Source organism: Lathamus discolor, chromosome Z, assembly GCF_037157495.1.
Source record: "Lathamus discolor isolate bLatDis1 chromosome Z, bLatDis1.hap1, whole genome shotgun sequence".
In the NCBI taxonomy this organism is placed as follows: Eukaryota; Metazoa; Chordata; class Aves; order Psittaciformes; family Psittacidae; genus Lathamus; species Lathamus discolor.
The window spans coordinates 81,284,413-81,301,173 of record NC_088909.1 but is presented as its reverse complement, the minus strand read 5'-3'; the positions used below and the strand labels follow the sequence as shown (position 1 = coordinate 81,301,173).

Below are 16,761 nucleotides of genomic sequence, written 5' to 3'. Positions count from 1 at the left end.
AGCATCATTGCATAATATTTATTGTCATGAGCTTTGCTACGTAATGCTTTTGCATACCCTGTCAATTGACAAAGGGTCCCTTGGACCTGTCTACCTTTTGCTGAAGCCTTTGTATGGTAATGACTACTGTCAGTTTATCAGGCTGAGGAGTATCCTGTAATATTCATATGCTCTTATTTCCCGCAGCTGAAAATACAGTGTTATATGAAAAGGAAGTAAACCCAATGCACCCACATTTATGATAGTGGAAAGATTTTGTCCTAGAAAGCATGAAGAGAATAAAAGGAAAAAAAATCCTACATTTTCCGTAGTATGCATAACCAGGCATATTATAAGCATGTATATTACATATATGCATTCAGTACTAATATATATGCTTTTGTAGTTCTTATTATATACTAATATATGACTGATATTCTATAACTATAAATATAGAAAAGTAAAGTGTGTATATGGCAGATTTAAAGCATCATAAATCCATAACCTTTACATGCTCCACAGAAGAGAATGGTACCAGCAGTTACTGTATTTGTTACCAGTCCTATATGCATCAATGTAAATTGAACCTGAATATTGTCTCTTTACAAAATACTTTCAGCTCTGCTTCATTTTATAAAGTGATAGGTATTTTATTACAATATTCTTCTCTGTGTAAAACAGATTCTAAAAATGTGGTGATCCTCACTCAGAGATCAAAGCTTAATGAATTTGTCCTATTGTGCAAGGGTAAGAAGCATCTTTCTCTGAAGGTAAGTTTATTTCCTTTGTAACTTATGTTTGCCCTTTCTTACTATAGGACAATTTCCCCCACAGACCTTTTCAAATTAATTTTCCTTTACTTGCCATCTTCCACATTTCACAACTTCTGACTAACTCCCTCTATACTTCCTGGTGAAAAAAAAATCCTATTTTTTCAATAACCTATTTTATTGGGTTAAGTAGCTGACTACTATCACTAGATGACAGGTAGGGATATTGGTTCCAGTGTCTGTGGAGGGACAGGAGGCTTCTCAACCAGAAAACATGTAAGAAATAAAAGTGGAGGAAGGAGGATGAATGCTGTCTTTGAAAGAGGTAAGTTTAAGAGGGGAAATATATCTCTCTCAATCAACCTGAATTACAAGATAAGGAATGTGATTAAAAGAAAATACAGCTGAATGTAGTATCCTGTTCTAAACGTTTACCATATGTTGTCAGAGCATTCTCATTTTCTCCAGTTTTGCGAAAGTTTGCGCATGGTAGGAAGAGCAGGCAAGGGTAGCTTTCCATATTGGAGGGTTATAGCCTTTATTAAAATCTGTCTGAGCAAGGACATTATGTCGGAATTTACCCTCTAAACCAGGGCAAAAGTCTAAGAAGCTCTGTTTACACAGGTTATGTTGAGATAAAGAATGACCTTTCATCTAATATTGGCCATGTATGGTGGTATAAATCATCAAATGTTTCCTCAAATTAAGTCTTCGATGTTTTTAATTTGAATTCATAGATGAATTTCCCTAAAATGTATTTCCTGAAATTATCCTGGGCAAATGTATGTTGCAAGATACATTAATTATATTTATAGCCTATTATCCCATTGGGATTTTCCTTTTTGTCCTAGAAAAAGCAATCCTTTTAAAAGAATTTTTGTAGTTCAGAGATTACATTTTCATAAATTAATTGTTTGAAAGGTGTTTTGCCAGAACAAGGAAAGAACTAAGAGCTGAGCCCTAATGGATTTTACATTTTGAAGTACTGTCTTTGGTATTTGCTTTCATCCCACCCATTTTGCATTGCAAATGGTAAAAGAGGGATATACTCATGGATGAGTTTTGAAAACTTGACAGTTTATTAATCTTGGCTAATTTGAATTTAATCATTAATAGACTTTATTTTTTTCTTTAAAAAGAGTGTTCTTTAGAATTAATAAGATATTCAGTGGATTAAAAGAGCTAAATATGAAGACAAAATTACCAATCTGGGTGGTTGTAAACACAGGTCTTAAAAGCATGCTGTTCAGAGCCAGATTATCCTTCAGTGGAAAAATGCAACATGAAAACATGCAACCATGAAGATCCTGATGTCAAACAGGTATCTGATTACGATCAAGCATGTAAAAATGTGTGTCTGAGAGAGTGTGTATGCAAATACAGGTTTGTAAGAAGTGCAGCTAAATGCATCCTGCTGTTACTCACTAAGTGACAAATAGTTTGCTTTCTAACTTCAGCTGATCTCAAGTATTTTCCTCGAAAAAAAAAGAGAATAAGAATTTTACTGCACTTTTGACTTGGCTTGAATGTATGAGTGCGTCCTTTAATGTACAGGAAAAATATCTGACTTTCAATCAAAACATGAAAGGCAGAGATGTTTCCTGTAGTATTACGCTCATATAAAATACAGGAAAATACAAAATAGTTTTCACCTGGTATAAATTCTTAGATGAGATGTAGAAAATCTGAATGAGTGTATTAGCAGGTCTAGAAGTGTCAGATTACAAAAACAATGATATTTTAAAGAAATAGTGAACCCTTTGTCAAAAACTACTGAGAAGTAATAAAACCATTAAAATATATGTATAATTTAATATAAACAGGATATTAAAAGTAAGCAGCTCCTGAAATACTATCAAACTGAATTCTTCATCAGTAGATGATTATAAACCAGGACTAATGCACTCAGTATAGAAATACAGGTAGCCAGGTGGTTTCTTGATATGTTTTTGTGACCAAAGCTTGATTTTGTTGGCTCTTTTCTAGAGCCAGTGCTAAAATATTGTGAACACAGTAAGTACTTTATAGAACAAGTAAGTACTTTACTTGTTCTGTAAGATACCTTAGGCAGACATTATAACCTGGAGAAAATGAAAACCTAAGGAAATGTAACTAATAATAGTAGTCCAGGGAACTTGCTACTCAATGGATTGAAAAGACAGTCTTTCCAATTTCACTGAGCAAAAGTAAAGCTATCTAGGATCAGATACATTTCAGAACTTCATAACAGCAAATGTGAAACACTGAAAACCTAAAAGGCCCAGCCTAGCATTTCTAACATGTCTAAAATTTTTCCTAAATCAGAAAGGAACTCTGGTAATTTGAAACTACAAGAAATTTCTTGTTTGAAGTCATTCTGAAATGGTCTTTCAAGGAATGAGCTACAGCACTGTATATTTTTTCAATAATTAACGAAAAAATCTTCTCCGTACTGGGCCTGAAAAATCCATGTCAGTCCTTCAGTCTAAGCTCCTGCTGAGGTACTGAACGTTCCTTGGCTCTACATGCAAGGAGAAAGCAGCGCAGCTTAGGAAATTTATAAGGCAACTTCTAGTTCTAGTCCTTGTGTGATATAAACTATCACAGTCATATTGCATTCTTTTAAAATGTACTTCATACTCTTTTACGAAGAAGAAGATGTGTCATTTTTCTGTGGAGCTGTTCATAGGGAAAGAATTAGTGTTTGATGGCTGCAAGTTTGGGGGAGAGCTGGAAAGAAGATCTGTAACAGTTGCCTGTAGAGACCCATTCACCACTCTGGGTTTCTAAATAGACAATTAAAATGAAAAACTGATTCTGAGAACCTGTTCATTACCTAAGAAGACAGACAGTGACCTACTTGTTATGGTCTCTTGCTGATACCTTCAAGTATAATTAAAACAAATATTACTCATTTGTGGGAGGAGAAACCAGCAGCTTGCACTTGAACCATATCCAGTGGTTCAAGCCAAGAGGCAAAATCATAATCAAGTCTGAATCATGAGATTCTTAATAAACCTTCTGGAGTGAGTGCACTGGATAGGAAATAATATCTGGTGTGATAAATTAAGCTTCCACTGTCCTTAGGATGAAAAATTGTGGGAATAATCAGCTGAGATGGAGAAATACTTCTCATGGCCAATGACAAAACTATGAGGTGCTGCAATGTGATATTGAGTCTGCTAGCTTTTCACAGTAAGTCTTAAAGAGAGGCATTTTCTTATTACTGGAAGGCTGCCAGTGGAATTACCAGAAACACGAGAATCTGTGGAGCCTGCTGTTACACCAGCAGGAAGAGTTGCATAGAGTGCTGTAAATTTCTATTCCTGTAAGCGAGGCTTATGGAGGCAGAGTTCACAATCAATATTTATTGAAAGTTCTTTTAGCAATTAGGCTGTTACTAGCACAATAAAATAATAACAGCTTGTAACAGCAAATAATATTTTATAATAACATCTTATTCTGATAAGGGATCAAACATTAAGGAAGGTAACACAGACCACAACCAATATCTATTGCAACACTATGGTGGTAAGTCGAAAACTCTTTGCATCGTACATGGAGTTACTGCCTCAGGCAGTGCACATGCTTGTGGTCACTTCTCTGCAGTGGCCAAGACCAGTGGTTCACTCAGGAGCAGGCTCACATTGACTTGTAATGGTAATTATTTTAACTCCATGATGGACCATGGATATCATAATTAATGATATCATACAAGCAAATGCAGCTAACCGCACAACAGGATGAATGAAGAGATACTGAACAGTATTTTCCTGTAGCGACACAACAGAAAAAGTTTTCACAACTATCTCCCTACAACATGTTGTCAATGATGGGATGTTTCCCACCCCTTATACATAATTCTCCCACTAGCCAATACAGTCTCTTTAAGCACAAGTAAGATTACATTTATAAACATTGTCACTTGATGTAGGCCGCACATGATGCTGAAGTGAGTTTAACTTAGCATTCGCTGTTGACATTAATGACTTGATTTGACCTGGAGTTCTCAACTAGACTGGTACTTTTCCCAGCTCTTCTTTCTTCTTTTAGGCTGTCTCACAAATTAGCAGTTTCCTTAGAAGTCTGGACCAAAATTGTGCAGCCATGTAGTAGCAGTGGTGGGCCTGTATCCCTGGGACACAGCCAGCTAAAGAGGTTGTCGGAGGAGGGAGTACAGGGGGCAAAATAGTAGAGGAGGGAATTACTAAGGAAAGTTGATCACATTCTGTGTTGCTATATGTAGGAATAGGTTTTAATGTTCTTATTTTGCCATTTTCATTAATTACATTCCAGAAGTGGAGGGTTTAGCCACTGTGTACTGGTTATCAGAGAAATATACATCTGCATCAGTATATACATGTACTATCTCCCTTCAGTGTTATTTCTGTTCTGGTTCAACCATAATATTTTACTGTTCATGATACCTTATCACACTCAGACCTTTGTATCTGTATACTTAACCCTCTCAGCTCTTATTAAGTAGTAGTAGCACTCAGTTTTCTCTCAGTTTCAAACCTTCTTTCCTCTTTCCTTCCTCAGCTGATTCCTCCTAAATCCCTTCTCAATTTGGAACATTTTCTGAAAAAATTCTGAAAAAAAAAGTCAATAATTCTATCACTAGATCTGGCTGGTTTTCTCCATGTTTTTCCTTGGTGGGTAACGCAGTGTTATTAGGTTATGATAGGTGGATGCAATTTTCCCAGAACTTTGACTGGAATTCCGCAGCCTGGGTAGACTGAAGTCTGAAAGGCTGCAACTCTCAAACCTCCATTCAGAGCTCTAACGGCTTTTATTCTGGGGTCCTCTCTAGTTTGCGGAATAGTTAGATGAAGCTAAACAAGACAAAGTCAAAGGTTAGCTATATAGTCATGAAAGATCCTTATACAACAGAGTGACAGCATTGGTGGGTAAGGGAAGAGCGATTGAAGTCATCTACCTGGACTTGTGCAAAGCATTTGACACTGTCCCACATGACATCCTGTCTCTAAACTAGAGGGACATAGATGTGACACATGGACCACTTGGTGGATAAGTAATTGACTGGATGGTCACACTCAAAGAATTGCAGCCAATGGCTCAGTGTCCTAGTGGAGAAAGGTGACGAGTGGTGTCCCTTAGGGGTGTTGGGACTGATCCTATTTAACATCTTTGTCAGTGACATAGGCAGTGGTATTGATGTACCCTCAGCAAGTCTGATGATGACACCAAGCTGTGTGATGTGGTTGACATGCTGGAGGGAAGGGTTGTCATCCAGAGGGATAGCACAAACCTCAAGGAGTTCAACAAGACGAAGTGCAAGGTCCTGCATCAGGGTCAAGGCAATCCCAGGCACAACATAGGCTGGGCAGAGACTGGATTGGGAGCAGCCCTGAGGAGAAGGACTTGGGGGTGCTGGTTGATGGGAAGCTCAATGTGACCCCGCAGTGTGCACTTCAGCCCAGGAACCAACCGTGTGCTGGGCTGCATCAGGAGGAGCGTGACCAGCAGGTCGAGGGAGGTGATCCTGCCCCTCTGCTCTGCTCTCACGAGACCCCACCTGCAGTGCTGCATCCAGCTCTGGGGCCCCCAACACAAGAGGGACATGGGCCTGCTTGAGTGAGTCCAGAGGCGGCCACAAATATAATCAGGGGGCAGGAGCACCTCTGCTATGCAGAAAGGCCAAGGGAGCTGGGCTTGTTCAGCCTGGAGAAGGCTCTGTGGAGACCTTATAGTGGTCTTATACCTAAAGGGGACCTCAGAGAAATGTGGAGTGTGACTCTGTATGAAAGCAAGTAGTGACAGGACAAGGGGCAATGATTTTTAACTGAAAGAGGGTAGATTTAGACTAGATATATTAGGAAGAAGTTGTTCACTGTTGAACAGGTTGCCTGGAGAAGCTGTGGCTGCCCCATCCCTGGAAGTGTTCCAGGCCAGGTTGAATGGAGCTTTGAGCAATGTGGTTTAGTGTGAGGTGTCGCTGCCCATGGAAGGGGATTGGAACTAGATGATCCTAAAGGTCCCTTCCAACACAAACCGTTCTATGATTCTAGTATCTGACTGTGGGACTTACTCTTTACTCCAGTTAAATAGGTCATAATAAAGAAAATGAAATTCCAAACAGGCAAAATCTGGCAGGTGAGGTCCACAGAATTACCTTGGTTCAGAACTTTTGCTCTTGTCAGAAATGCCAGTGCTATTTTTACAGTGCTCTGCTGCTGGCTGGGATCAATCCAGCATGCAGCTTGAGCGTTCAGGGTTTTTTTGGCTCAAAAAATTTTGATTAATCTATTGGAAAATGAAGGAGTGATCAGCATAGTTCACTCACCCTTCAGTAGTCCCACATTGCCAGTGTCAAAATCTAGTGGAGTGAGAAAGTTAACTATTCTGGTCTGAGCAAAGTCACAGCAGCACCGAGTGCTGCTATATCAGGTATGCTGAGCTCCAGTATGAATGGAAGTCAAATGTGGCAGTGCATGCTATAGCTAACATTGCCAAAGCATTTTTCTTGATCCCTTTGGCAGCAGAGTGCTGGCCATAGTTTGTTTTCATGTGGAGGGATATCCAGTATGCCTGGAACCGACTGCCCCAGGGCTGGAACCACAGCCCTGCCACTTGTCAGGACAGGACCATCTGTGGAAAGAAAAGCACTGAGGTGTGTTGGTCGCATCCAGCAGCCAAGCCCCCACACAGCCACTCACTCAATCCCACTCCCCTCCAGTGGTACAGGGGAGAGAATAGCAAGAGTGAAAGTGAAACTTGTGAGTCAAGAGAAAGACAGTGTAACATGCGAAGGTAAAAAACCCTCAAGTGACGCCAAAGTACTTACTTCATCCCATAAGCAGATCATTGCCCAGCCAGTCTCTGAGCAAAAGCCACTTCAGAGGCAAAAAATATCCGCACCTTCTTCTTTCTCTGCACTAGTCTTTACAGCTCCCGATGACATACGGCATGGAGTATCCCTTTCGCCAGTCCAGGATTGCTGTCCCAGCTGTATTCTCTCGCAGCCTTTTTGCCCACCCCTAGCCTACTCGCTGGGGCAGAGTGGGAAATAAAGAAGGTCTTGACGCTGTGCATGGACTGCTCAGCAATAGCTAAAACACGGGTGTGTCTTCAACCCCATTTTAATCACAAATTCAAAGTGTCTTACAATTCATTTGTAATATTTCCAAGGTCTGTAGCTTCACTGGTGCAATTGAGATTGCAGCTCAGTTTTGCTTGTTCACTTTTCATCATTTTATGCCTAAATGCAGTTTTTGATCATGCGCCTTTTTTCATCTGAGGCAAAAGGCAGCTTGTAGTGTGCCCTGCACTCCTTTGTGCCTGGCTTGATCAGGACAGAATGTCTTAGCTCTTCCTTATTATATCCTTGCTAATAAAGGAGGTGTATCCTCAAGTTAGAATCATAGAATAGCTAGGGTCGGAAAGGACCTCAAGATCATCTAGTTACAACCCCCCTGCCATGGGCAGGGACACCTCACACTAAACCATCCCACACAAAGCTTCATCCAACCTGGCCTTGAACACTGCCAGGGACAGAGCACTCACAACTTCCCTGGGCAACCCATTCCAGTGCCTCACCACCCTAACAGGAAACAATTTCCTCCTTATATCCAATCTAAACTTCCCCTGTTTAAGCTTTAACCCGTTACCCCTTGTCCTGTCACTACAGTCCCTGACGAAGAGTCCCTCCCCAGCATCCCTATAGGCCCCCTTCAGATACTGGAAGGCTGCTATGAGGTCTCCACGCAGCCTTCTCTTCTCCAGGCTGAACAGCCCCAATTTCCTCAGCCTGTCTTCATACGGGAGGTGCTCCAGTCCCCTGATCATCCTCGTTGCCTTCCTCTGGACTTGTTCCAGCAGTTCCATGTCCTTTTTATGTTGAGGACACCAGAACTGCACACAATACTGCAGGTGAGGTCTCACAAGAGCAGAGTAGAGGGGCAGGATCACCTCCTTCGACCTGCTGGTCACGCTCCTTTTGATGCAGCCCAGGATACAGTTGGCTTTCTGGGCTGTGAGCGCACACTGCAGCCGGCTCATGTTCATTTTCTCATCAACCAGCACCCTCAAGTCCTTCTCCGCAGGGCTGCTCTGAATCTCTTCTCTGCCCAACCTGCAGCTGTGCCTGGGATTGCGCTGACCCAGGTGTAGGACCTTGCACTTGGCTTGGTTAAGTTGCTTTCATGTACTTTATAATAAGTGCAGGACATTTTCTTTATGTCCCCTTTTGTCTTAATGTCTGAAAGGACACATTCCTCCTTCTATGGAAGGGTGATTATTGCCAATGCTGTAAACTACAGCACAGCTGCAAGCCTTTTCCCCAAGCATTCATTTTCACTTCAGAGGTCCCCTTAAGCATTGTGCACAATGGTAATATGCCAGACTGGTCAGATTTATAGAACTGTCCTGTGGGTAGTATGAGGGTGTTCAAACAGGTCGCTCAAAAGGGAAGATGAAATAATTTGATTATGATGTATTCATTTATCACCCCAGCCTTCTGCAAAAGATGGTATAGATTCCATGCCCCCGACAAGAGGTTGAGTTGTGGGAAACATAAATCTCAACCTTTTATTAATTGAGCTCTTACTATTAGCAGCATGTAACCATTCACACAGTCTTCTGAGCTACTCCCTCACTCAGTGCACACACTTGGGAGCTGGAGCTTCTACCCACACCAGGGAGCTGTAGGCAAGGTCACACACACGCACAGTGCCTTGGGTCAGCAGCTGTGCTTGCAAACACTGCCCTGTAGTCTGCACTCCTGCGGCAACCGCTGCTTTCTTGGGTGTGGTGTGGGTTACATGGTCCGTTGTGGGTACCCGTCTGCACTGGATGCCTTGGGCTGGTTCAGCACCTCCTTGATAGCCTGAGCTTGCCTGTTCTTGTAGATTTAACAGAGCTCGTAGACCCCAGGTCTTATGTTTTCACAGGCTATCTCTCAGCACATACTCTTCCACTCTCTGGCATGGTGTTTTCTGGTACCTGTTTTTCCATCCTCACGTGGAGGTGCCTAGAGAGCCCAGACACATTCCCACACACAGAAGGGATGTTTTGACGAAAGCCATTCCTCCAAAGATATATCTGAAAAAAGTGTGTTGGAAATTGGAGAGAAAAATCATAGGTAAAAGAAAAATTGCTTAAGAGTAATTGAGACTGAAACATTCCAATTTCACTCCAAAAGACGCAAGAAAAACTGTGGATTGACATTTTGTTGCTAGTGACAACTGACACGGTAGGTTTGTGGTAAGAAAATAACCAGCTGAAAATCCTAAATGATCCAAATAACAGGTATACTGCGGAGGAAAACTGCTGGTCTTCTTATGAAGCAAAAGAATGCAGCTATGGGTCTGGAAATACTCAGTCCTTTGAGGAAGGCAGGTATTATTTTACTCATAGTTACGACAGAATATCTCCCAAAATGATCAGGTATTGCCAAAGATTTATCTAGAAATTAGTAAATATGTGTTACTGGAGAAAAGCATTCAAAATAAAACAAGCCAGCAACATATGTTCATTTTTGTCACATGGAAACCTCTTAAAAGGATATTGAAATATAACTTATGTTCTTTACTTTGTGTATTTTCATAGCTGAGTGAAGATAATCACTTTTTCATCATGCATTACCAAGGCGATTCAGTGCAGTTCCAGTGCTACGAAGACACAAGTTACTACCTGTATGTGAATGATGACTTGCTTGACATTCGCAAGCTGGAAAACAAAGAACCCAACGAGGACAAAAATTTTTACTTCAGGGTGTCATATTTACAGGAAAAGTAACTTGTCTAACTTGCAGTGGCCAACGTGCCCAAACAACTTGTATAATAACAGAAGCTAGCAGAAAAGAAGGAAAATTGAGATCAGATGACTTCCATCCTGGCTTAACTTTCACTTCTTTGTAGTTTCTTTGCATGAGTACCATCCTTTATTTCTTTACTTTCAATAGGAAAAGAGAAGGGCTAGATTTGAAAAACATAGTGGTCAGTCTTTTTTTGTCTTACCTGCACAGTTATGCTTTTAGGGAGCTGAATTCTTCTGGAAGGAAAAAAATACACAGGGGATATTTCGAAGACAGGAAAAAGAAGGAAGCATACATGGATATGAAACACAAAGCACAGTTAGTTCTCTCTGTGGTAAACATTTTACTTTTAAAAATGTCTCTTACAAGCTCACCTGAACTTCAGAAAAAAAACTTTTAGAAGCTATTAAATGCATATGTGTATGTCCTGTCTGACTGTCTGACTGACTTTGGGAAAGGAGCGGAAAAGGTGTCTCAGGTCTGAGAACAAAGGAAGAGGATGAAGGACAGGCAGATCTCTCTGCCCCTGTAGCTCCAAGTCAGCCAATATACTCCATTATGCAATTTCAGCATCCATCCTGCATGGCAGCTCTCTAAGAAAACGTACACTAAGCATCAGACTCATGTGCAGGCAGAGAGAAGGAGGCACATTGAACTGATGAGGCACAGCACATGCCTGTGAACACCAACAGAAAATTGCTCTGACATATTGGCTTCCATTTCTGAATCATAGAAGGAAACACAGGCATGTTCAGCTGCAAAGCAGAGTGCAGAGGACCACCTGAAAAAGAATTAAGTACTCAAAAAGACTGAATAAAGTAAAAACTGGGCACTTGCATGTGGTACACTGGAGGAGCACCTGCCTTTTAGCAACAGGGTGTGCCAGTGTGAAAAAGAAGATGCTGACACACAAACGTCAACAGGCCATACCCTGCAAGGAACAAAACATTTGTATACAAAACAAGACAAATCAAAAGTGATCAGGATCACTACCTGTTAAAGATCTGATTTTCCACTGCTGTGCATGTAGTACCACTGTGATTTTGTGGCAATTTTCTTAGGTGCAAGTCATTTGGTGCAAGTAGGCGACATTTGATGCAAATATGTGTATAAATGACAAACATTATGCACCCATGCCAAGAGGTTGTTGCTTAGTTGGAGTGGAACAACCTACAAACTACACAGCAGTTGCAGTAATTGTTCTGTGTAAATATAATCAACAATTCATACCTGAAATAGGAATCCTAGTGTCAGTCAATCGCACCAATGCCCATTACAATAAGGTAGTTATCTACAGTGGACCAAACTCCAAAGGTCTGTGAGATCTTGAAAGATTTCCTCCCCACCCCCTGCTACTAGCAGTGTGGAGTTTCACTGCTGGGCTTGTGTTCTTCAAACAGTGAAAATCAATCCGTTGCTTCCAATGCTGCCTGAACAGAAGACAGTTTTTGAATATTCCCTAAATAACACAACTTCTGGATATGTTAAGAGTTCAGTGAAGTCAATAGGAAGAAAAAGCCCCAAGCTCTAGATACCGATTTCAGCATACATTACACTAGAATTAAATTATTGTAGCACTATCTATTATGTTGCACAATAAATTCAGTTATATATCAGGTATAATAATTTATAGAATCATAGAACATTATGGGTTGGAAGGGACCTTTAAAAGTCATCTAGTCCACCCCCATTTCACTATCTGATACACTACCACTTCATAGTCCACATATATTATTGGCAATGTGATCAGCTTACTAAATTGCAGAACATGCTCTCTAGATGGTAAGTTGATGAAATGATGACAATTCACCATAAAGCACATACAAAGCATACTAACAAAATCACCATTGCTGATGTCAGCAAAAAAGTATCCTTAAGAGCAGTGAATTTTTGAATCTGTTTTATAGATAGAACTGAAATTATGGTTCTATGGCATCTTAGGGTGCATTAGAAAGGGAGTGGTTAGTAGGTCAAGAGAGGTTCTCCTCCCCCTCTACTCAGCCTTGGTGAGGCCGCATCTGGAATATTGCGTCCAGTTCTGGGCCCCTCTGTTCAAGAAGGACAGGGAATTGCTTGAAGGAGTCCAGCGCAGAGCCACAAAGATGATTAAGGGAGTGGAACATCTCCCTTATGAGGAGAGGCTGAGGGAGCTGGGTCTCTTTAGCTTGGAGAAGAGGAGACTGAGGGGTGACCTCATCAATGTTTACAAATATGTAAAGGGTGGGTGTCAGGATGATGGAGCTAGGCTTTTTTCAGTGATATCCAGTGATAGGACAAGGGGCAATGGGTGTAAACTGGAACATAGGAAGTTCCACGTTAACATCAGGAAGAACTTCTTTACTGTAAGAGTGACAGAGCACTGGAACAGGTTGCCCAGGGGGGTTGTGGAGTCTCCTACACTGGAGATATTCAAGGCCCGCCTGGACAAGTTCCTGTGTGATGTACTGTAGGTTACCCTGCTCTTGCAGGGGGGTTGGACTAGATGATCTTTTGAGGTCCCTTCCAACCCTTGGGATTCTGTGATTCTATGCAGAATTTTGTACCTTTACCACCTACCTTAATAATAAGATTTTTTTTTTTACCATTTAAGGGACAAAAGCCCTTATGGAAAGCAGCGGTGGTAATGTGGCAAAGTTTCAGATGTGAGTTGTAATATAGTAATGTCATTTTACAATTTTTCTGCGGAAGCACAATAAATTCAGGCAGCTTGTAACTATAGATGTACACAGAAAAATAAGTTGTCAGTTCCTGGATCCTAATTCTTCCTGGATTCTTGTTTTGCTCATACCAACTCTTCAAACTGACATTCTTGTATTCCCACCAACCTCAGTGGCAGGTAAGTTTTTCTTTTGTGAGGAAGAAAGCATGTAGAAATTTTATTTAAAAAATAGAGAATGAAAACCAGTGAGTCTTTTAGAAAAATGCAGCCTCTAACACTTTAGAATGTAAACCCATTTGTCAAATGCATTTAACAGTTGCATTTGAAACATAATTACTATATTGCAGTTTATTTTTGAAACAGTACTGATATTCAACTTTTACTTAGCAGATGTGACAATTATTACAATATTAATAGAAATATTTTGTCCTTTTTTCTCCTCTTTAAAAGCTATGCTTTGAAGAAAATACCAACTTTTGTTTGCTGCAGAAAAAATTAATGCAAGTATTCTTCATATATAACTTCTAGAACTTTGTGACTTCTTAGAATAAAATTTGTGAGAATAGCATCAATAACTATAAATAACATGATTCTTGTGCTAGTTAATCTGAAAAAACTAGCCAAACCGATGTATTTAATAGAGGGGACTATATTGTCTTAGAATCTATGTGCTAATTTTTTTAGGAAACCAGAATTCTTTCAATCATGGAGAGGGAATGATCATTTACAGTAAAAAAAAACCACAAACAAACCAAAAACCAAAAAAAAAAAAAAAACCACTTACAGTGAAAATCACTGAAAACTGGTAAAAGAATGACTGCATTTAAGTGTGAGTTTAAGAACAATCATCCTGTGTTAAAGCAGGAGACTGACAGCCAGCCCTGGTAGCCCTGAAATATGTTCCTAGTATATGCACTGTGTTAAATACCACCTTCAGGTGAAAGAACTAGAAATTAGAATTAGAAATTGCTAAGTCTAATGAATGCTTTTATAGTATAAACAAACAATTACAATCTAGCATTAGTGTAATTGCAACAGTACTAAAACCTGTCAGTAATCCAAATCGCGCAGTTTCTATTGAGAATCTTTAGTAACACAGCACATCAATAGACAAAGACTCGGTTATGCCGCTTCCCTGGTATTAAGTTCTCACCCCTGCACTTAGTCTGAAGTCAAGGGTCTTTTTTCTCTTAGCTAGGATGATGTGATGATGTTGACATTGTAATAAACATAATAATAGATATATGTATCTTGTAGTTTCCCACTGATTTAGACAGAAGAGTATTCTGTTTGACTGTTGCTGCTTTTAGATATACGTGGCATGAATTTTGAAGTAGAGGGTGTGTATAAACAGAGATTTTAAAAATGTCATCTTGGTTTTGTTTCTATCTGCCCAAAATTTGTCTAATCAAGGAAGTCATAGGCAGGCTAAATTTCTCTGACGTTTGTGTACTTTAAATGCAATTCCTCATGTTCCTTGTATATGTGAGTAGCTCCAGAGAAGCAGATTCTCTACCAGCTGCTCTCTTTATCGACTCTGGCAGACTACCGAGGACGGTAGGGAGCTGCTAGCCGACCTACAGCTCCTACTAACACACAGCTCACTGAAGCTGTCCTTCTCTAGCACCACCTCGTGGAAATCAGGTGAACGGCGCTAATAACCTTGGATCCAAAATTTACATCCGCAAGTTGCAAGCAGACTGAAAATAAAAATAAAGATTTCTTTTTCCAGAGCTTGATGTTTATTTCCAACCAGTATAGGGCCTAGATCTCCAGTGCTGGGAATGACTGAAGGGGACAGCCAAGCAGGTCAAGGAATGAAAACTCCCCTCTATTTGGCATTAGCAAGGCCATATCTGCAGTACTGTGTAAAGTTTTGGGCTTTCTAGCACATATTGGAGCAAAGCTGAGCAGGGGACAGTTAGGATGACTGAGCATGTGAGGAGGAGAGCGTAGAGCAGCAGGGTTGGGGAGACTGCAGAGAAGATGGAGCCAAGCTTTCCTAAAAGGTGAACAGCGGAGGACAATAGGCAGCGGTCACAAGTTGTAGCAAGTGAAATTTTGATTGCCTGTAAAGACAGGGTAAAAAAAAAAAGATACGTAGGAATTGGAACAGGTTTTGTGATGGTAGTGTCCATCTTCAGAGATTTTTTAAATGAACTAGGGCTCATCTAACACTGAAGGCATGGAATCACAGAATCATAGAATAGTTAGGGTTGGAAAGGACCTCAAGATCATCTAGTTCCAGCCCCCCTCCCATGGGCAGGGACACCTCACACTAAACCATCCCACACAAGGCTTCATCCAACCTGGCCTTGATCACTGCCAGCGGTGGAGCATTCACAACTTCCTTGGGCAACCCATTCCAGTGCCTCACCACCCTAACAGGAAAGAATTTCCTCCTTATATCCAATCTAAACTTCCCCTGTTTAAGATTTAACCTGTTACCCCTTCTCCTGTCACTACAGTCCCTGATGAAGAGTCCCTCCCCAGCATCCCTATAGGCCCCCTTCAGGTACTGGAAGGCTGCTATGAGGTCTCCACGCAGCCTTCTCTTCTCCAGGCTGAACAGCCCCAACTTCCTCAGCCTGTCTTCATACGGGAGGTGCTCCAGTCCCCTGATCATCCTCGTGGCCCTCCTCTGGACTTGTTCCAACAGTTCCATGTCCTTTTTATGTTGAGGACACCAGAACTGCACACAGTACTCCAGGTGAGGTCTCACAAGAGCAGAGCAGAGGGGCAGGATCACCTCTTTCGACTTCCTGGTCACGCTCCTTTTGATGCAGCCCAGGATACGGTTGGCTTTCTGGGCTGTGAGTGCACACTGAAGCCAGCTCATGCTCATTTTCTCATCGACCGACACCCCAAGTCCTTCTCCTCAGGGCTGCTCTGAATCTCCTCTCTGCCCAACCTGTAGCTGTGCCTGGAATTGCTCCGACCCAGGTGTAGGACCTTGCACTTGGCATGGTTGAACTTCATAAGGTTGGCATCAGCCCACCTCACAAGCGTGTCAAGGTCCCTCTGGATGGCATCCCTTCCCTCTAGCATGTCAACCAGACCACACAGCTTGGTGTCATCGGTAAACTTGCTGAGGGCGCACTCAATCCCACTGTCCATGTCAGCGATGAAGACGTTAAACAAGACCAGTCCCAACACCAATCCCTGAGGAACACCACTCGTTACTAGTCTCCAGCCGGACATTGAGCCATTGACCACAACTCTTTGCATGCAGCCATCCAGCCAGTTCTTTATCCACCGAGTGGTCCATCCATCAAATTGATGTCTCTCCAATTTAGAGACGAGGATGTCATGCCTGCTTAGAGAAGGTAGTTTGAGGAAATGACCTCCCAAGTTTCTTCCAATGTAAATTATATTTTGATACTATGACTCAGAGGCAGCTGCAGCATCTTAGAACTTACCGAATGTATAATCCAAGGAGCAAAAGTATTCAATACAGCCTACACAAACATACAGAAGAGACACATAAAAGCAAGCAAAAGAAATCCTATTGATTTCACCCCAAAGCACAATGTTTTCATGACCACATGCAGGCTTGAGCCCAAGGGAAAACACATTCAGTATCAGAAAAAAATGCC

The 16,761-nt window shown here is 41.2% G+C and overlaps 1 protein-coding gene across 4 annotated transcripts in view; it reads left to right on the top strand.

The window, feature by feature from the left end:
• Positions 1 to 12,479, top strand: part of LOC136004694 (uncharacterized) — a 42,326-nt gene extending 29,847 nt beyond the window's left edge. For 3 of the 4 annotated variants that reach the window (XM_065661446.1, XM_065661447.1, XM_065661445.1), the window contains exons 5-7: positions 661 to 749; positions 1,978 to 2,070; positions 10,299 to 12,479. In XM_065661446.1, coding sequence (XP_065517518.1) covers positions 661 to 749; positions 1,978 to 2,070; positions 10,299 to 10,487 — 371 coding nt within the window. In that variant the 3' untranslated portion in view covers positions 10,488 to 12,479. The remainder of the gene's footprint in view (positions 1 to 660; positions 750 to 1,977; positions 2,071 to 10,298) is intronic. The other variant, XM_065661449.1, reaches the window with a different exon arrangement.
• Positions 12,480 to 16,761: the final 4,282 nt, after the last annotated feature.